The sequence below is a fragment of the Salvelinus fontinalis genome, chromosome 1, assembly GCF_029448725.1.
Source record: "Salvelinus fontinalis isolate EN_2023a chromosome 1, ASM2944872v1, whole genome shotgun sequence".
Classification (NCBI taxonomy): domain Eukaryota; kingdom Metazoa; phylum Chordata; class Actinopteri; order Salmoniformes; family Salmonidae; genus Salvelinus; species Salvelinus fontinalis.
The window spans coordinates 195,563-217,741 of NC_074665.1; the positions used below are offsets into that span (position 1 = coordinate 195,563).

General features: G+C 41.7%; 1 protein-coding gene across 2 annotated transcripts in view; it reads left to right on the top strand.

Annotated features, from left to right (window-relative positions):
• The first annotated feature begins 6,561 nt into the window (after positions 1-6,561).
• Positions 6,562-22,179, top strand: part of ntpcr (nucleoside-triphosphatase, cancer-related) — a 66,171-nt gene continuing 50,553 nt past the window's right edge. For both annotated transcript variants that reach the window (XM_055934115.1, XM_055934196.1), the window contains exon 1: positions 6,562-6,680. In XM_055934115.1, coding sequence (XP_055790090.1) covers positions 6,647-6,680 — 34 coding nt within the window. In that variant the 5' untranslated portion in view covers positions 6,562-6,646. The remainder of the gene's footprint in view (positions 6,681-22,179) is intronic.

The following is a 22,179-nucleotide window of genomic DNA, read 5'->3' on the forward strand; positions in this document are numbered from 1 at the left end:
TAGTTCTACATTTTTTGAAAGGTTAAGATGGTGATGAAATTACTTTAAAAGAACGACCAGACATCCTCAACTGACGGGATGAGGTCAATATCCTTCCAGGATACCCGGGCCAGGTCGATTAGAAAGGCCTGCTCGCAGAAGTGTTTTAGGGAGCGTTTGACAGTGATGAGGGGTGGTTGTTTGACCGCGGATCCATAGCAGATGCAGGCAATGAGGCAGTGATCGCTGAGATCCTGGTTGAAAACAGCAGAGGATTATTTGGAGGTCAAGTTGGTCAGGATAATATCTATGAGGGTGCCCATGTTTAGGGTTGTACCTGGTGGGTTCCTTGATGATTTGTGTGAGATTGAGTGCATCAAGCTTAGATTGTAGGACTGCCGGGGTGTTAAGCATATCCCAGTTTAGGTACCTAACAGAACAAACTCTGAAGCTAGATGGAGGGCGATCAATGTACATAAGGTGTCCATGGCACAACTGGGACCTGGGGGGGGGGGGGGGGGGGTGTCTGTAACAGGCGACAACAGTGAGAGACTTAGTTCTGGAGAGATTAATTTTTAAAATTAGAAGCTCGAACTGTTTGGGCATAGACCTGGAAAGTATGACAGAACTTTGCAGGCTATCTCTGCAGTAGATTGCAACTCCTCCCTCTTTGGCAGTTCTATCTTGATTGAAAATGTTGTAGTTGGGGATGGAAATCTCAACATTTTTGGTATCCTTCCTAAGCCAGGATTCAGACACGGCAAGGACATCAGGGTTGACAGAGTGTGCTAAAGCGGTGAGTAAAACAAACTTAGGGAGGAGGCTTCTGGTGTTAACATGCATGAAACCAAGGCTTTTTTGATTACAGAAGTCAACAAATGAGAGTGCCTGGGGACACGCAGGGCCTGGGTTAACCTCCACATCACTCGAGGAACAGAGGAGGAGTAGGATGAGAGTACGGCTAAAGGCTATCAAAACTGGTCGTCTAGTGCGTTGGGGGCAGAGAATTAAAGGAGCAGATTTCTGGGCGTGGTAGAATAGATTCAGGGCATAATGTGTAGACAGGGGTATGGTGGGGTGCGGGTACAGTGGAGGTAAGCCCAGGCACCGAGTGATGATAAGAGAGTTTGCATCTCTGGAAGTGCTGGTTATACTGGGCGAGGTCACCGCATGTGTGGCAGGTGGGACAAAGGAGGAATCTGAGGGATGTAGAGTGGGACTAGAGGCTCCACTGTAAAACTAAAACAATGATAACTATCCTAAACAACAGTATTCAAGGCATATTGACATTTGAGAGAGACATAAAGCGAGGCATAAAGCAATCACAGGTGTTGATTGAGAGAGCTAGCTAAGACAACAACGGGTAAGACAACAGTTAGGTTGTTAGAGAAGCAGACTGGTTGTTAGTTCTATCAGTTAGGTTGTTAGAGAAGCAGACTGGTTGTTAGTTCTATCAGTTAGGTTGTTAGAGAAGCAGACTGGTTGTTAGTTCTATCAGTTAGGTTGTTAGAGAAGCAGACTGGTTGTTAGTTCTATCAGTTAGGTTGTTAGAGAAGCAGACTGGTTGTTAGAGAAGCAGACTGGTTGTTAGTTCTATCAGTTAGGTTGTTAGAGAAGCAGACTGGTTGTTAGTTCTATCAGTTAGGTTGTTAGAGAAGCAGACTGGTTGTTAGTTCTATCAGTTAGGTTGTTAGAGAAGCAGACTGGTTGTTAGATCTATCAGTTAGGTTGTTAGAGAAGCAGACTGGTTGTTAGTTCTATCAGTTAGGTTGTTAGAGAAGCAGACTGGTTGTTAGTTCTATCAGTTAGGTTGTTAGAGAAGCAGACTGGTTGTTAGAGAAGCAGACTGGTTGTTAGTTCTATCAGTTAGGTTGTTAGAGAAGCAGACTGGTTGTTAGAGAAGCAGACTGGTTGTTAGTTCTATCAGTTAGGTTGTTAGAGAAGCAGACTGGTTGTTAGTTCTATCAGTTAGGTTGTTAGAGAAGCAGACTGGTTGTTAGAGAAGCAGACTGGTTGTTAGATCTATCAGTTAGGTTGTTAGAGAAGCAGACTGGTTGTTAGTTCTATCAGTTAGGTTGTTAGAGAAGCAGACTGGTTGTTAGAGAAGCAGACTGGTTGTTAGTTCTATCAGTTAGGTTGTTAGAGAAGCAGACTGGTTGTTAGAGAAGCAGACTGGTTGTTAGTTCTATCAGTTAGGTTGTTAGAGAAGCAGACTGGTTGTTAGAGAAGCAGACTGGTTGTTAGTTCTATCAGTTAGGTTGTTAGAGAAGCAGACTGGTTGTTAGTTTCTCCATTCTGCTGGAGTTGACCTAGTATGTTATATCAAACCTACCTCTCACATCGTTGTTTCTCCATTTGTAACTCCCACCAACATCCCAATGTGCTGTTTTACATGTTGTGTTATTTGTGCTGGTCTAATTCCTCAAACGGAAAAGCAGAAGAGTCTGTGCACTCTCTGATGGTAATACTAGTTCACATGGTGCTCTTCAATGTCCCAGGTGTCTGGCATTGATGAATAAATCATTGAATGTTTACCTAAATTCAGACGTTTATATTTGATGGTATGTTTAAAAGGCATATGTATGCATCGTTTACTATTCTGATTTATTTAAAACAATGTAATTGTTGTAGTTCAGGTGTTTGAGGTGATTCCTGGGTGACCAGGTGCATTCTTGTCAAATAAATATTATTGATACATCCTGCAATGACTTGATCTGGCTTTGAATCTGCAACAGAACATGTCAACAAGTTAGCTTTGAATTGTTTTAAGACAGAAGTGCATTCTGACTCCATGAATTGAAATATATTTTACCTTGTAGTTGGCAGAAATGATGAGGGATTAAATAAAGACCTCTGCCTGCTGAAGGAGACGAGAATCTGGTAAAATAAGGGAATGTTGCTAATATCAGCTAGTTAGCTAGCTATATAGCTTCTTTGCAACCTAGTTGGCACATTATAGATACAGTATCTGACTGCTGCTAGGATAGTATTATGTACAAGACAAGACCAAATATATAAATAAGACAGTTAAAATATGGAACACTAAATTAAAATGTTCAATATATATTTTGTTTTGGATGAAGGTAGCTAGTAGCTAGCTGGCTGACAGCAAAAGTGTCAGATGACGTGCAGGAGCCTGCAGGGATTTGTAGTCTTTCATGATGTCTACTTTGATGCTAATTAGCATTCTAGAATCTGAAAGTAAATAGAGCCGAATATATTGATAAAAGTCATCCTGTCCGAGAGAGATTTACACAGTTATCAAAACGTGACGCCAGGGTAAGCCTACATGAAACACAGACCTTATCCCCCTCTACCATCAGTCCTATTAGCCAACGTGCAATCATTAAATAACAAAATGGATGAGCTCCGATAAAGACTATCCTACCAATGGGACATTCAAAACTGTAATATCTTATGTTTCACCGAGTCGTGGCTGAATGACGACATGGATAACATACAGCATACATACACATGGGGACAAAGATCGTACTTTTTGGAGAAATGTCTTCTCTGGCCTGATGAAACAAAAAATTGATCTCTTTGGCCATAATGACCATCGTTATGTTTGGAGGAAAAAGGGGGAGGCTTGCAAGCCGAGGAACACCATCCCAACCGTGAAGCACGGGGGTGGCAGCATCATGTTGTGGGGGTGCTTTGCTGCAGAAGGGACTGGTGCACTTCACAAAATAGATGGCATCATGAGGCATGAAAATTATGTGGATATATTGAAGCAACATCTCAAGACATCAGTAGGGAAGTTAAAGCTTGGTCGCAAATGGGTCTTCCAAATGGACAATGACCCCAAGCATACTTCCAAAGTTGTGGCAAAATGGCTTAAGGACAACAAAGTCAAGGTTTTGGAGTGGCCATCACAAAGCCCTGACCTCAAGCCTATAGAACATTTGTGATCAGAACTGAAAAAGCATGTGCGAGCAAGGAGGCCTACAAACCTGACTCAGTTACACCAGATCTATCAGGAGGAATGGACCAAAATCAAATCAAATCAAATGTATTTATATAGCCCTTCTTACATCAGCTGATATCTCAAAGTGCTGTACAGAAACCCAGCCTAAAACCCCAAACAGCAAGCAATGCAGGTGTAGAAGCACGGTGGCTAGGAAAAAGTCCCTAAGAGAGGCCAAAACCTAGGAAGAAACCTAGAGAGGAACCAGGCTATGAGGGCTGGCCAGTCCTCTTCTGGCTGTGCCGGGTGGAGATTATAACAGAACATGGCCAAGATGTTCAAATGTTCATAGATGACAAGCATGGTCAAATAATAATAATCACAGTAGTTGTCGAGGGTGCAACAAGTCAGCACCTCAGGAGTAGATGTCAGTTGGCTTTTCATAGCCGATCATTAAGAGTATCTCTACCGCTCCTGCTGTCTCTAGAGAGTTGAAAACAGCAGGTCTGGGACAGGTAGCACGTCCGGTGTACAGGTCAGGGTTCCATAGCCGCAGGCAGAACAGTTGAAACTGGAGCAGCAGCACGGCCAGGTGGACTGGGGACAGCAAGGAGTCATCATGCCAGGTAGTCCTGACGTATGGTCCTAGGGCTCAGGTCCTCCGAGAGAGAGAAAGAAAGAGAGAAAGAGAGAATTAGAGAGAGCATACTTAAATTCACACAGGACACCAGATAAGACAGGAGAAGTACTCCAGATATAACAGACTGACCCTAGCCCCCCGACACATAAACTACTGCAGCATAAATACTGGAGGCTGAGACAGGAGCGGTGAGGAGACACTGTGGCCCCATCTGACGATACCCCCGGACAGGGCCAAAAAGGCAGGATATAACCCCACCCACTTTGCCAAAGCACAGCCCCCACACCACTAGAGGGATATCTTCAACCACCAAATTACCATCCTGAGACAAGGCCGAGTATAGCCCACAAAGATCTCCGCCACGGCACAACCCAAGGGGGGGCGCCAACCCAGACAGGAAGATCACGTCAGTAACTCAACCCACTACAGTGACACACCCCTCCCAGGGACGGCATGGAAGAGCACCAGTAAGCCAGTGACTCAGCCCCTGTAATAGGGTTAGAACTTATTGTGGGAGGCTTGTGGAAGGCTACCCAAAACATTTGACTCAAGTTAAACAATTTAAAGGCAATGCTAACAAATACTAGTTGAGTGTATGTAAACTTCTGACCCACTGGGAATGAGATGAAATAAATAAAAGCTGAAATAAATCATTCTCTCTACTATTATTCTGACATTTCACATTCTTAAAATAAAGTGGTGATCCTAACTGACCTAAGACAGGGAATTTTTACAAGGATTAAATGTCAGGAATTGTGAAAAACTGAGTTTAAATGTATTTGGCTAAGGTGTATGTAAACTTCCGACTTCAACTGTACATATTACCTCAATTACCTGGACTAACCTGTGCCCCCACACATTGACACTGTTACAGAACCCCCTGTATATAGCCTTGTTACTGTTATTTTATTGTTGCTCCTTAATTATTTTTATTTTTTATTTTTTTATTTCATTTATTTATGTTTTACTTCGGTAAATACTTAAACACTTTTTTCCCTTAACTGCATTGTTGGTAAGTAAGCATTTCACTGTAAGGTCTACTACATGCCAGGTAGCCCTTAGTGTATTTGAAAATGTATTCGTCTCATGTGACAAATAAATTGTGATTTGATTTGAAGTGTTTTTGAAATCCACAATGGATAAAATGTATGGTGAAAAAAATGTTGGAACCATTTCCTTGTTTGACCGCTAGGTCGTATGGGTATTATGACACTTTCCACTGTAAGGCTCAATGCCCGGGTGCTTTTTCAAAGCCGTTAGATACTCCAGTGAGTGTACTTGGTTCCAATAACCTTTTGTATGTGAGCAAAGTACATGTCGGATAAAAAAAATGTCAAGACAGGCCTGATGGAAACAGCAAATCTAACGGTAAACTTTCCAAATGTTGATAAAACTAAATATGCTAGACATTATGGGAGCTTTTTGAGTGTATAAAATTAATTATGCAAGAAATAGCGGTGGAAACATCTTTATCCGCAAATATTGATATACAGTGCCTTCAGAAAGTATTCACACTGCTTTACTCTTTCCAGGATTCTGAGGATTGGATTCACATTTACACAGACCCCTTCCAATTAGTATTAATTGATTATTCTCTCTTCCCCTTTCTACTATTTGTGCTGGTCCTGCCCAATGAATGTCAATAAGGGGATTCGATTAAACTGCCCCGGGTTGAACCGTGTTATGGCCCATCACATGAGCGACCGGGCGAAATCAGTGAGTGAGGCGCACCGTGTTCAAATCGAACGGTAATCTGTCAACAATGCAGCATGGGGGCATCGTTCAGAAACATACATCTCTTTTCCATTAAATATATTTTCGAATTTTCAAAGTACTTTTAATTGGGAAGGCAGATAAAGCGTTTTTTATCAAAAGCAATTACTTTTGCATGTGAAAACACAGAATACTATTCATACTTGTCCGTTGACCAGAACGTAATACCTGACTCACACCCGGGAGGCAGCCCGGTTCCAAATCGAATGATATCACGCTAACCGGGTTCATTAATATAATCCCCTAAGTGAGTCATGCCAATTCAATCTGCACATGTGCGGCTCTCATGTTTACGGATGTGAGGAGAAGGAAAGTAGTGAACAGTGAAACAGAACATTTAATCAGAAATGATCAAACACGTTTTCCTAACAGGACCTCCGGGTAACTATAAAACAAACCTTTTAAAACACAACGCAGACAGCATGGCACGGGTAGTTGTTCAGAAACGCTGTGAAGTTGTGACTGCTGCTAGCTAACTAGCTGTAGACATGATGCCACCCAATACAATGTAACAGCAGTAGTTCAGCTAATACCTAAAACAATTTGTAAACTGACGCTTGAGTGTCTTGATTTAACGCCTCGATCACACCGACAAGGACCTTTGCGTGTTGGTACACCAGAAATACATTCATTTCCAATGGAACGCTGCGTTTGACTTTCTGCATTGTGTTGGAGACGCAGGTTCTGTGGTGCATAGGTTGGGTCGTTCAAACTGTATGTATGTATATAGACACACATATCCAGGTGATGCTGCATACCATTCTGCAGAAATATGAACTGTCAGTGTGATCAAGGCGTAATGCCTCTAACCCTACAGGGTGTTTTTGGGCGAAATGGTACGCATGCACTTCTCACATGGTGTGTTGGTCTGCAGTCCGTCAGTAGCTTTGTTCCAGGGTGTAGTGTGCTCCACACATACCAGTCGGCGCAAAAGCGCTGGTCCTGGGCGTTATTTTAAGTACCACACAAGCTCTAGTATACATTAACTAATACACTCTAGATCAGGTATACGCTAGCTAGTATCACGCTAACTAGCTATTACACACTAGATCTAGTATACGCTAGCTAGTATCACGCTAACTAGCTAGTACACACTAGATCTAGTATACGCTAGCTAGTATCACGCTAACTAGCTAGTACACACTAGATCTAGTATACGCTAGCTAGTATCACGCTAACTAGCTAGTACACACTAGATCTGGTATACGCTAGCTAGTATCACGCTAACTAGCTAGTACACACTAGATCTAGTATACGCTAGCTAGTATCACGCTAACTAGCTATTACACACTAGATCTAGTATACGCTAGCTAGTATCACGCTAACTAGCTAGTACACACTAGATCTAGTATACGCTAGCTAGTATCACGCTAACTAGCTATTACACACTAGATCTAGTATAGGCTAGCTAGTATCACGCTAACTAGCTATTACACACTAGATCTGGTATACGCTAGCTAGTATCACGCTAACTAGCTATTACACACTAGATCTGGTATACGCTAGCTAGTATCACGCTAACTAGCTATTACACACTAGATCTGGTATACGCTAGCTAGTATCACGCTAACTAGCTAGTACACACTAGATCTAGTATACGCTAGCTAGTATCACGCTAACTAGCTAGTACACACTAGATCTGGTATACGCTAGCTAGTATCACGCTAACTAGCTATTACACACTAGATCTGGTATACGCTAGCTAGTATCACGCTAACTAGCTATTACACACTAGATCTGGTATACGCTAGCTAGTATCACGCTAACTAGCTATTACACACTAGATCTGGTATACGCTAGCTAGTATCACGCTAACTAGCTAGTACACACTAGATCTAGTATACGCTAGCTAGTATCACGCTAACTAGCTAGTACACACTAGATCTAGTATACGCTAGCTAGTATCACGCTAACTAGCTAGTACACACTAGATCTAGTATACGCTAGCTAGTATCACGCTAACTAGCTATTACACACTAGATCTGGTATACGCTAGCTAGTATCACGCTAACTAGCTATTACACACTAGATCTGGTATACGCTAGCTAGTATCACGCTAACTAGCTATTACACACTAGATCTGGTATACGCTAGCTAGTATCACGCTAACTAGCTAGTACACACTAGATCTAGTATACACTAGCTAGTATCACGCTAACTAGCTAGTACACACTAGATCTAGTATACGCTAGCTAGTATCACGCTAACTAGCTAGTACACACTAGATCTAGTATACGCTAGCTAGTATCACGCTAACTAGCTATTACACACTAGATCTGGTATACGCTAGCTAGTATCACGCTAACTAGCTATTACACACTAGATCTGGTATACGCTAGCTAGTATCACGCTAACTAGCTATTACACACTAGATCTGGTATACGCTAGCTAGTATCACGCTAACTAGCTATTACACACTAGATCTAGTATACGCTAGCTAGTATCACGCTAACTAGCTAGTACACACTAGATCTGGTATACGCTAGCTAGTATCACGCTAACTAGCTAGTACACACTAGATCTAGTATACGCTAGCTAGTATCACGCTAACTAGCTAGTACACACTAGATCTAGTATACGCTAGCTAGTATCACGCTAACTAGCTAGTACACACTAGATCTGGTATACGCTAGCTAGTATCACGCTAACTAGCTATTACACACTAGATCTGGTATACGCTAGCTAGTATCACGCTAACTAGCTATTACACACTAGATCTGGTATACGCTAGCTAGTATCACGCTAACTAGCTATTACACACTAGATCTGGTATACGCTAGCTAGTATCACGCTAACTAGCTATTACACACTAGATCTAGTATACGCTAGCTAGTATCACGCTAACTAGCTAGTACACACTAGATCTAGTATACGCTAGCTAGTATCACGCTAACTAGCTATTACACACTAGATCTGGTATACGCTAGCTAGTATCACGCTAACTAGCTATTACACACTAGATCTGGTATACGCTAGCTAGTATCACGCTAACTAGCTATTACACACTAGATCTGGTATACGCTAGCTAGTATCACGCTAACTAGCTAGTACACACTAGATCTAGTATACGCTAGCTAGTATCACGCTAACTAGCTAGTACACACTAGATCTGGTATACGCTAGCTAGTATCACGCTAACTAGCTATTACACACTAGATCTGGTATACGCTAGCTAGTATCACGCTAACTAGCTATTACACACTAGATCTGGTATACGCTAGCTAGTATCACGCTAACTAGCTATTACACACTAGATCTAGTATACGCTAGCTAGTATCACGCTAACTAGCTAGTACACACTAGATCTAGTATACGCTAGCTAGTATCACGCTAACTAGCTATTACACACTAGATCTAGTATAGGCTAGCTAGTATCACGCTAACTAGCTATTACACACTAGATCTGGTATACGCTAGCTAGTATCACGCTAACTAGCTATTACACACTAGATCTGGTATACGCTAGCTAGTATCACGCTAACTAGCTATTACACACTAGATCTAGTATACGCTAGCTAGTATCACGCTAACTAGCTAGTACACACTAGATCTAGTATACGCTAGCTAGTATCACGCTAACTAGCTATTACACACTAGATCTGGTATACGCTAGCTAGTATCACGCTAACTAGCTATTACACACTAGATCTGGTATACGCTAGCTAGTATCACGCTAACTAGCTATTACACACTAGATCTGGTATACGCTAGCTAGTATCACGCTAACTAGCTAGTACACACTAGATCTAGTATACGCTAGCTAGTATCACGCTAACTAGCTAGTACACACTAGATCTGGTATACGCTAGCTAGTATCACGCTAACTAGCTATTACACACTAGATCTGGTATACGCTAGCTAGTATCACGCTAACTAGCTATTACACACTAGATCTGGTATACGCTAGCTAGTATCACGCTAACTAGCTATTACACACTAGATCTAGTATACGCTAGCTAGTATCACGCTAACTAGCTAGTACACACTAGATCTAGTATACGCTAGCTAGTATCACGCTAACTAGCTATTACACACTAGATCTAGTATAGGCTAGCTAGTATCACGCTAACTAGCTATTACACACTAGATCTGGTATACGCTAGCTAGTATCACGCTAACTAGCTATTACACACTAGATCTGGTATACGCTAGCTAGTATCACGCTAACTAGCTATTACACACTAGCTCTAGTAATTTCTTTTTGTTTACATTTTAACTACCAGCAACGTGGGCAGGTCTCATTGCCAACATATGGTAATATTATGAAACTGGGCTCCAATGGCGGATGCAATTCATGAGTTTTTATCAGGAAAAAAAGCATTGTTAAAAATGTAGTGTGTCCAGCTTAGAGAAGGACTCTGCTGGAGTCAGACCCTATTGGAGATACTTGATATACGAGAGGAAGAGGCGAAGCAACAGGTTGACTTCCACCCAAAATCTGTCCACAAAAATAAGCCCACAAAGTGAGGAATGTGTGTATGGAGGTGATTGAGTGCCAAAAAAGTTGTATTGCTAATTCTGATACTTGAGGCTTATTTGATCGAATATTCGTTTTGTAGTGGTTCACTTGTTAAGAATGCACTTCTATAAGTGGACGCACATGGCATTTTGGCAACTTAAAAATATATATATATACTTATATCAGAGTTGTGCCTGTTGTCGTAGAAATAGCGGACTTGTCATGGATATTACCGGTTTTAGCATGGACATTGCCATTGAGGGGTTCCACCAATTGAAAGTAGTACACTGGATGGGGATTCCTAGGAGTTGGGAGCAATCAGCCAACGAAGAAGAAAATTGATGTCATGTGTATCAGGTTATATCCGTAGCCTAGATGTCAGGTTATATCCGTAGCCTAGATGTCAGGTTATATCCGTAGCCTAGATGTCAGGTTATATCCGTAGTCTAGATGTCATGTGTATCAGGTTATATCCGTAGCCTAGATGTCACGTCCATCAGGTTATATCCGTAGCCTAGATGTCAGGTTATATCCGTAGCCTAGATGTCAGGTTATATCCGTAGCCTAGATGTCAGGTTATATCCGTAGTCTAGATGTCATGTGTATCAGGTTATATCCGTAGCCTAGATGTCACGTCCATCAGGTTATATCCGTAGCCTAGATGTCTTGTGTATCAGGTTTAATCCGTAGCCTAGATGTCAGGTTATATCCGTAGCCTAGATGTCGTGTTTATCAGGTTATATCCGTAGTCTAGATGTCATGTGTATCAGGTTATATCCGTAGCCTAGATGTCATGTGTATCAGGTTATATCCGTAGCCTAGATGTCATGTGTATCAGGTTATATCCGTAGCCTAGATGTCAGGTTATATCCGTAGTCTAGATGTCATGTGTATCAGGTTATATCCGTAGCCTAGATGTCACGTGTATCAGGTTATATCCGTAGCCTAGATGTCATGTGTATCAGGTTATATCCGTAGCCTAGATGTCATGTGTATCAGGTTATATCCGTAGCCTAGATGTCATGTGTATCAGGTTATATCCGTACCCTAGATGTCAGGTTATATCCGTAGCCTAGATGTCAGGTTATATCCGTAGCCTAGATGTCATGTGTATCAGGTTATATCCGTAGCCTAGATGTCATGTGTATCAGGTTATATCCGTAGCCTAGATGTCATGTGTATCAGGTTATATCCGTAGCCTAGATGTCAGGTTATATCCGTAGCCTAGATGTCATGTGCATCAGGTTATATCTGTAGCCTAGACGTCAGGTTATATCCGTAGCCTAGATGTCATGTGCATCAGGTTATATCCGTAGCCTAGATGTCATGTGTATCAGGTTATATCCGTAGCCTAGATGTCATGTGTATCAGGTTATATCCGTAGCCTAGATGTCAGGTTATATCCGTAGCCTAGATGTCAGGTTATATCCGTAGCCTAGATGTCATGTGCATCAGGTTATATCCGTAGCCTAGATGTCATGTTTATCAGGTTATATCCGTAGCCTAGATGTCATGTGTATCAGGTTATATCCGTAGCCTAGATGTCATGTGTATCAGGTTATATCCGTAGCCTAGATGTCAGGTTATATCCGTAGCCTAGATGTCATGTGTATCAGGTTATATCCGTAGCCTAGATGTCAGGTTATATCCGTAGTCTAGATGTCAGGTTATATCCGTAGTCTAGATGTCATGTGTATCAGGTTATATCCGTAGCCTAGATGTCATGTGCATCAGGTTATATCCGTACCCTAGATGTCAGGTTATATCCGTAGCCTAGATGTCATGTGTATCAGGTTATATTCGTAGCCTAGATGTCATGTGTATCAGGTTATATCCGTAGCCTAGATGTCAGGTGTATCAGGTTTTATCCGTAGCGTAGATGTCAGGTTATATCCGTAGTCTAGATGTCAGGTTATATCCGTAGCCTAGATGTCAGGTTATATCCGTAGCCTAGATGTCAGGTTATATCCGTAGCCTAGATGTCAGGTGTATCAGGTTTTATCCGTAGCGTAGATGTCAGGTTATATCCGTAGTCTAGATGTCAGGTTATATCCGTAGCCTAGATGTCAGGTTATATCCGTAGCCTAGATGTCAGGTTATATCCGTAGCCTAGATGTCAGGTTATATCCGTAGTCTAGATGTCATGTGTATCAGGTTTTATCCGTAGCCTAGATGTCATGTTTATCAGGTTATATCCGTAGCCTAGATGTCACGTCCATCAGGTTATATCCGTAGCCTAGATGTCAGGTTATATCCGTAGCCTAGATGTCAGGTTATATCCGTAGTCTAGATGTCACGTACATCAGGTTATATCCGTAGCCTAGATGTCAGGTTATATCCGTAGCCTAGATGTCAGGTTATATCCGTAGTCTAGATGTCATGTGTATCATGTTATATCCGTAGCCTAGATGTCAGGTTATATCCGTAGTCTAGATGTCATGTTATATCCGTAGCCTAGATGTCATGTTTATCAGGTTATATCCGTAGCCTAGATGTCAGGTTATATCCGTAGCGTAGATGTCAGGTTATATCCGTAGCCTAGATGTCAGGTTATATCCGTAGCCTAGATGTCATGTGTATCAGGTTATATCCGTAGTCTAGATGTCATGTGTATCAGGTTATATCCGTAGCCTAGATGTCATGTTTATCAGGTTATATCCGTAGCCTAGATGTCAGGTTATATCCGTAGCCTAGATGTCATGTGTATCAGGTTATATCCGTAGTCTAGATGTCAGGTTATATCCGTAGCCTAGATGTCAGGTTATATCTGTAGTCTAGATGTCATGTGTATCAGGTTATATCCGTAGCCTAGATGTCACGTGTATCAGGTTATATCCGTAGTCTAGATGTCAGGTTATATCCGTAGCCTAGATGTCAGGTTATATCTGTAGCCTAGATGTCATGTGTATCAGGTTATATCCGTAGCCTAGATGTCAGGTTATATCTGTAGTCTAGATGTCATGTGTATCAGGTTATATCCGTAGCCTAGATGTCATGTGCATCAGGTTATATCCGTAGCCTAGATGTCAGGTTATATCCGTAGCCTAGATGTCATGTGTATCAGGTTATATCCGTAGCCTAGATGTCAGGTTATATCCGTAGCCTAGATGTCAGGTTATATCCGTAGTCTAGATGTCAGGTTATATCCGTAGTCTAGATGTCAGGTGTATCAGGTTTTATCCGTAGCCTAGATGTCATGTGTATCAGGTTATATCCGTAGCCTAGATGTCATGTGTATCAGGTTATATCCGTAGCCTAGATGTCAGGTTATATCCGTAGCCTAGATGTCATGTGTATCAGGTTATATCCGTAGCCTAGATGTCATGTGTATCAGGTTATATCCGTAGCCTAGATGTCAGGTTATATCCGTAGCCTAGATGTCAGGTTATATCCGTAGCCTAGATGTCAGGTTATATCCGTAGTCTAGATGTCAGGTTATATCCGTAGTCTAGATGTCAGGTGTATCAGGTTTTATCCGTAGCCTAGATGTCATGTGTATCAGGTTATATCCGTAGCCTAGATGTCATGTGTATCAGGTTATATCCGTAGCCTAGATGTCAGGTTATATCCGTAGCCTAGATGTCATGTGTATCAGGTTATATCCGTAGCCTAGATGTCATGTGTATCAGGTTATATCCGTAGCCTAGATGTCAGGTTATATCCGTAGCCTAGATGTCAGGTTATATCCGTAGCCTAGATGTCAGGTTATATCCGTAGCCTAGATGTCATGTGCATCAGGTTATATCCGTAGCCTAGATGTCAGGTTATATCCGTAGCCTAGATGTCATGTGTATCAGGTTATATCCGTAGCCTAGATGTCAGGTTATATCCGTAGCCTAGATGTCATGTGTGTCAGGTTATATCCGTAGCCTAGATGTCATGTGTATCAGGTTATATCCGTAGCCTAGATGTCATGTGTATCAGGTTATATCCGTAGCCTAGATGTCATGTGTATCAGGTTATATCCGTAGCCTAGATGTCATGTGTATCAGGTTATATCCGTAGCCTAGATGTCAGGTTATATCCGTAGCCTAGATGTCATGTGTATCAGGTTATATCCGTAGCCTAGATGTTAGGTTATTTCCGTAGCCTAGATGTCAGGTTATATCCGTAGCCTAGATGTCATGTGTATCAGGTTATATCCGTAGCCTAGATGTCATGTGTATCAGGTTATATCCGTAGTCTAGATGTCAGGTTATATCCGTAGCCTAGATGTCATGTGTATCAGGTTATATCCGTAGCCTAGATGTCATGTGTATCAGGTTATATCCGTAGCCTAGATGTCAGGTTATATCCGTAGCCTAGATGTCAGGTTTTATCCGTAGCCTAGATGTCATGTGTATCAGGTTATATCCGTAGCCTAGATGTCAGGTTATATCCGTAGCCTAGATGTCAGGTTATATCCGTAGCCTAGATGTCATGTGTATCAGGTTATATCCGTAGCCTAGATGTCATGTGTATCAGGTTATATCCGTAGTCTAGATGTCATGTGTATCAGGTTATATCCGTAGCCTAGATGTCACGTGTATCAGGTTATATCCGTAGCCTAGATGTCATGTGTATCAGGTTATATCCGTAGCCTAGATGTCATGTGTATCAGGTTATATCCGTAGCCTAGATGTCATGTGTATCAGGTTATATCCGTAGCCTAGATGTCATGTGTATCAGGTTATATCCGTAGCCTAGATGTCAGGTTATATCCGTAGCCTAGATGTCAGGTTATATCCGTAGCCTAGATGTCATGTGCATCAGGTTATATCCGTAGCCTAGATGTCAGGTTATATCCGTAGCCTAGATGTCATGTGTATCAGGTTATATCCGTAGCGTAGATGTCAGGTTATATCCGTAGCCTAGATGTCATGTGCATCAGGTTATATCCGTAGCCTAGATGTCAGGTTATATCCGTAGCCTAGATGTCATGTGCATCAGGTTATATCCGTAGCGTAGATGTCAGGTTATATCCGTAGCCTAGATGTCATGTGTATCAGGTTATATCCGTAGCCTAGATGTCAGGTTATATCCGTAGCCTAGATGTCATGTGTATCAGGTTATATCCGTAGCCTAGATGTCATGTGTATCAGGTTATATCCGTAGCCTAGATGTCATGTGTATCAGGTTATATCCGTAGCCTAGATGTCATGTGTATCAGGTTATATCCGTAGCCTAGATGTCAGGTTATATCCGTAGCCTAGATGTCAGGTTATATCCGTAGCCTAGATGTCATGTGCATCAGGTTATATCCGTAGCCTAGATGTCATGTGTATCAGGTTATATCCGTAGCCTAGATGTCATGTGTATCAGGTTATATCCGTAGCCTAGATGTCAGGTTATATCCGTAGCCTAGATGTCATGTCCATCAGGTTATATCCGTAGCCTAGATGTCATGTTTATCAGGTTATATCCGTAGCCTAGATGTCAGGTTATATCCGTAGCCTAGATGTCAGGTTATATCCGTAGTCTAGATGTCATGTGTATCAGGTTTTATCCGTAGCCTAGATGTCATGTTTATCAGGTTATATCCGTAGCCTAGATGTCACGTCCATCAGGTTATATCCGTAGCCTAGATGTCAGGTTATATCCGTAGCCTAGATGTCAGGTTATATCCGTAGTCTAGATGTCACGTACATCAGGTTATATCCGTAGCCTAGATGTCAGGTTATATCCGTAGCCTAGATGTCAGGTTATATCCGTAGTCTAGATGTCATGTGTATCAGGTTATATCCGTAGCCTAGATGTCAGGTTATATCCGTAGTCTAGATGTCATGTTATATCCGTAGCCTAGATGTCATGTTTATCAGGTTATATCCGTAGCCTAGATGTCAGGTTATATCCGTAGCGTAGATGTCAGGTTATATCCGTAGCCTAGATGTCATGTGTATCAGGTTATATCCGTAGTCTAGATGTCATGTGTATCAGGTTATATCCGTAGCCTAGATGTCATGTGTATCAGGTTATATCCGTAGCCTAGATGTCATGTGCATCAGGTTATATCCGTAGCCTAGATGTCAGGTTATATCCGTAGCCTAGATGTCAGGTTATATCCGTAGCCTAGATGTCAGGTTATATCCGTAGTCTAGATGTCATGTGCATCAGGTTATATCCGTAGCCTAGATGTCAGGTTATATCCGTAGCCTAGATGTCAGGTTATATCCGTAGTCTAGATGTCAGGTTATATCCGTAGTCTAGATGTCAGGTGTATCAGGTTTTATCCGTAGCCTAGATGTCATGTGTATCAGGTTATATCCGTAGCCTAGATGTCATGTATATCAGGTTATATCCGTAGTCTAGATGTCATGTGTATCAGGTTATATCTGTAGTCTAGATGTCATGTGTATCAGGTTATATCCGTAGCCTAGATGTCAGGTTATATCCGTAGCCTAGATGTCATGTGTATCAGGTTATATCCGTAGCCTAGATGTCAGGTTATATCCGTAGCCTAGATGTCATGTGTATCAGGTTATATCCGTAGCCTAGATGTCAGGTTATATCCGTAGCCTAGATGTCAGGTTATATCCGTAGCCTAGATGTCAGGTTATATCCGTAGCCTAGATGTCATGTGTATCAGGTTATATCCGTAGCCTAGATGTCATGTGTATCAGGTTATATCCGTAGCCTAGATGTCACGTGTATCAGGTTATATCCGTAGCCTAGATGTCATGTGTATCAGGTTATATCCGTAGCCTAGATGTCACGTCCATCAGGTTATATCCGTAGCCTAGATGTCATGTGTATCAGGTTATATCTGTAGCCTAGATGTCATGTGTATCAGGTTATATCCGTAGCCTAGATGTCAGGTTATATCCGTAGCCTAGATGTCATGTGTATCAGGTTATATCCGTAGCCTAGATGTCATGTGTATCAGGTTATATCCGTAGTCTAGATGTCAGGTTATATCCGTAGCCTAGATGTCATGTGTATCAGGTTATATCCGTAGCCTAGATGTCATGTGTATCAGGTTATATCCGTAGCCTAGATGTCAGGTTATATCCGTAGCCTAGATGTCAGGTTTTATCCGTAGCCTAGATGTCATGTGTATCAGGTTATATCCGTAGCCTAGATGTCAGGTTATATCCGTAGCCTAGATGTCAGGTTATATCCGTAGCCTAGATGTCATGTGTATCAGGTTATATCCGTAGCCTAGATGTCAGGTTATATCCGTAGCCTAGATGTCATGTGTATCAGGTTATATCCGTAGCCTAGATGTCATGTGTATCAGGTTATATCCGTAGCCTAGATGTCATGTGTATCAGGTTATATCCGTAGCCTAGATGTCAGGTTATATCCGTAGCCTAGATGTCATGTGTATCAGGTTATATCCGTAGTCTAGATGTCAGGTTATATCCGTAGTCTAGATGTCAGGTTATATCTGTAGTCTAGATGTCATGTTATATCCGTAGCCTAGATGTCACGTGTATCAGGTTATATCCGTAGCCTAGATGTCATGTGTATCAGGTTATATCCGTAGTCTAGATGTCATGTGTATCAGGTTATATCCGTAGTCTAGATGTCATGTGTATCAGGTTATATCCGTAGCCTAGATGTCAGGTTATATCCGTAGCCTAGATGTCAGGTTATATCCGTAGTCTAGATGTCATGTTATATCCGTAGCCTAGATGTCATGTGTATCAGGTTATATCCGTAGCCTAGATGTCATGTTATATCCGTAGCCTAGATGTCATGTGTATCAGGTTATATCCGTAGCCTAGATGTCAGGTTATATCCGTAGCCTAGATGTCAGGTTATATCCGTAGTCTAGATGTCATGTTATATCCGTAGCCTAGATGTCATGTGTATCAGGTTATATCCGTAGCCTAGATGTCATGTTATATCCGTAGCCTAGATGTCAGGTTATATCCGTAGTCTAGATGTCAGGTTATATCTGTAGTCTTGATGTCATGTGTATCAGGTTATATCCGTAGTCTAGATGTCATGTTATATCCGTAGCCTAGATGTCATGTGTATCAGGTTATATCCGTAGCCTAGATGTCAGGTTATATCCGTAGCCTAGATGTCAGGTTATATCCGTAGTCTAGATGTCATGTTATATCCGTAGCCTAGATGTCAGGTTATATCCGTAGCCTAGATGTCATGTGTATCAGGTTATATCCGTAGTCTAGATGTCAGGTTATATCCGTAGCCTAGATGTCAGGTTATATCTGTAGTCTAGATGTCATGTGTATCAGGTTATATCCGTAGCCTAGATGTCAGGTTATATCTGTAGTCTAGATGTCATGTGTATCAGGTTATATCCGTAGCCTAGATGTCATGTGCATCAGGTTATATCCGTAGCCTAGATGTCAGGTTATATCCGTACCCTAGATGTCAGGTTATATCCGTACCCTAGATGTCAGGTTATATCCGTAGCCTAGATGTCAGGTTATATCCGTAGCCTAGATGTCATGTGTATCAGGTTATATCCGTAGCCTAGATGTCATGTGTATCAGGTTATATCCGTAGCCTAGATGTCATGTGTATCAGGTTATATCCGTAGCCTAGATGTCAGGTTATATCCGTAGCCTAGATGTCAGGTTATATCCGTAGCCTAGATGTCATGTGTATCAGGTTATATCCGTAGCCTAGATGTCAGGTTATATCCGTAGCCTAGATGTCAGGTTATATCCGTAGCCTAGATGTCATGTGTATCAGGTTATATCCGTAGTCTAGATGTCAGGTTATATCCGTAGCCTAGACGTCAGGTTATATCTGTAGTCTAGATGTCATGTGTATCAGGTTATATCCGTAGCCTAGATGTCAGGTTATATCCGTAGCCTAGATGTCATGTGTATCAGGTTATATCCGTAGCCTAGATGTCAGGTTATATCCGTAGTCTAGATGTCAGGTTATATCCGTAGCCTAGATGTCAGGTTATATCCGTAGCCTAGATGTCATGTGTATCAGGTTATATCCGTAGCCTAGATGTCAGGTTTTATCCGTAGCCTAGATGTCATGTGTATCAGGTTATATCCGTAGCCTAGATGTCATGTGTATCAGGTTATATCCGTAGCCTAGATGTCAGGTTATATCCGTAGCCTAGATGTCAGGTTATATCCGTAGTCTAGATGTCAGGTTATATCCGTAGCCTAGATGTCAGGTTATATCCGTAGTCTAGATGTCAGGTGTATCAGGTTATATCCGTAGTCTAGATGTCAGGTGTATCAGGTTATATCCGTAGTCTAGATGTCATGTGTATCAGGTTATATCCGTAGCCTAGATGTCAGGTTATATCCGTAGCCTAGATGTCAGGTTATATCCGTAGTCTAGATGTCAGGTTATATCCGTAGCCTAGATGTCAGGTTATATCCGTAGTCTAGATGTCATGTGTATCAGGTTATATCCGTAGCCTAGATGTCAGGTTTTATCCGTAGCCTAGATGTCATGTGTATCAGGTTATATCCGTAGCCTAGATGTCATGTGTATCAGGTTATATCCGTAGCCTAGATGTCAGGTTATATCCGTAGCCTAGATGTCAGGTTATATCCGTAGCCTAGATGTCAGGTTATATCCGTAGCCTAGATGTCATGTGTATCAGGTTATATCCGTAGCCTAGATGTCAGGTTATATCCGTAGCCTAGATGTCATGTGTATCAGGTTATATCCGTAGCCTAGATGTCAGGTTATATCCGTAGCCTAGATGTCATGTGTATCAGGTTATATCCGTAGCCTAGATGTCATGTGTATCAGGTTATATCCGTAGCGTAGATGTCAGGTTATATCCGTAGCCTAGATGTCAGGTTATATCCGTAGCCTAGATGTCAGGTTATATCCGTAGCCTAGATGTCATGTGTATCAGGTTATATCCGTAGTCTAGATGTCATGTGTATCAGGTTATATCCGTAGTCTAGATGTCATGTGTATCAGGTTATATCCGTAGTCTAGATGTCATGTGTATCAGGTTATATCCGTAGTCTAGATGTCATGTGTGTCAGGTTATATCCGTAGCCTAGATGTCAGGTTATATCAGGTTATATCCGTAGCCTAGATGTCAGGTTATATCCGTAGCCTAGATGTCAGGTTATATCCGTAGTCTAGATGTCATGTGTATCAGGTTATATCCGTAGCCTAGATGTCATGTGTATCAGGTTATATCCGTAGTCTAGATGTCATGTTATATCCGTAGCCTAGATGTCAGGTTATATCCGTAGCCTAGATGTCATGTGTATCAGGTTATATCCGTAGCCTAGATGTCATGTGTATCAGGTTATATCCGTAGCCTAGATGTCAGGTTATATCTGTAGTCTAGATGTCATGTGTATCAGGTTATATCCGTAGCCTAGATGTCAGGTTATATCTGTAGTCTAGATGTCATGTGTATCAGGTTATATCCGTAGCCTAGATGTCATGTGTATCAGGTTATATCCGTAGCCTAGATGTCAGGTTATATCCGTAGCCTAGATGTCACGTCCATCAGGTTATATCCGTAGTCTAGATGTCATGTGTATCAGGTTATATCTGTAGTCTAGATGTCATGTGTATCAGGTTATATCCGTAGCCTAGATGTCAGGTTATATCCGTAGTCTAGATGTCATGTGTATCAGGTTATATCCGTAGCCTAGATGTCTTGTGTATCAGGTTATATCCGTAGCCTAGATGTCATGTGTATCAGGTTATATCCGTAGCCTAGATGTCAGGTTATATCCGTAGCCTAGATGTCATGTGCATCATGTTATATCCGTAGCCTAGATGTCTTGTGTATCAGGTTATATCCGTAGCCTAGATGTCAGGTTATATCCGTAGCCTAGATGTCATGTGTATCAGGTTATATCCGTAGCCTAGATGTCATGTGTATCAGGTTATATCCGTAGTCTAGATGTCATGTGTATCAGGTTATATCCGTAGCCTAGATGTCAGGTTATATCCGTAGCCTAGATGTCAGGTTATATCCGTAGCCTAGATGTCATGTGTATCAGGTTATATCCGTAGCCTAGATGTCAGGTTATATCCGTAGCCTAGATGTCATGTGTATCAGGTTATATCCGTAGCCTAGATGTCATGTGTATCAGGTTATATCCGTAGCCTAGATGTCATGTGTATCAGGTTATATCCGTAGCCTAGATGTCAGGTTATATCCGTAGCCTAGATGTCATGTGTATCAGGTTATATCCGTAGTCTAGATGTCAGGTTATATCCGTAGTCTAGATGTCAGGTTATATCTGTAGTCTAGATGTCATGTTATATCCGTAGCCTAGATGTCACGTGTATCAGGTTATATCCGTAGCCTAGATGTCATGTGTATCAGGTTATATCCGTAGTCTAGATGTCATGTGTATCAGGTTATATCCGTAGTCTAGATGTCATGTGTATCAGGTTATATCCGTAGCCTAGATGTCAGGTTATATCCGTAGCCTAGATGTCAGGTTATATCCGTAGTCTAGATGTCATGTTATATCCGTAGCCTAGATGTCATGTGTATCAGGTTATATC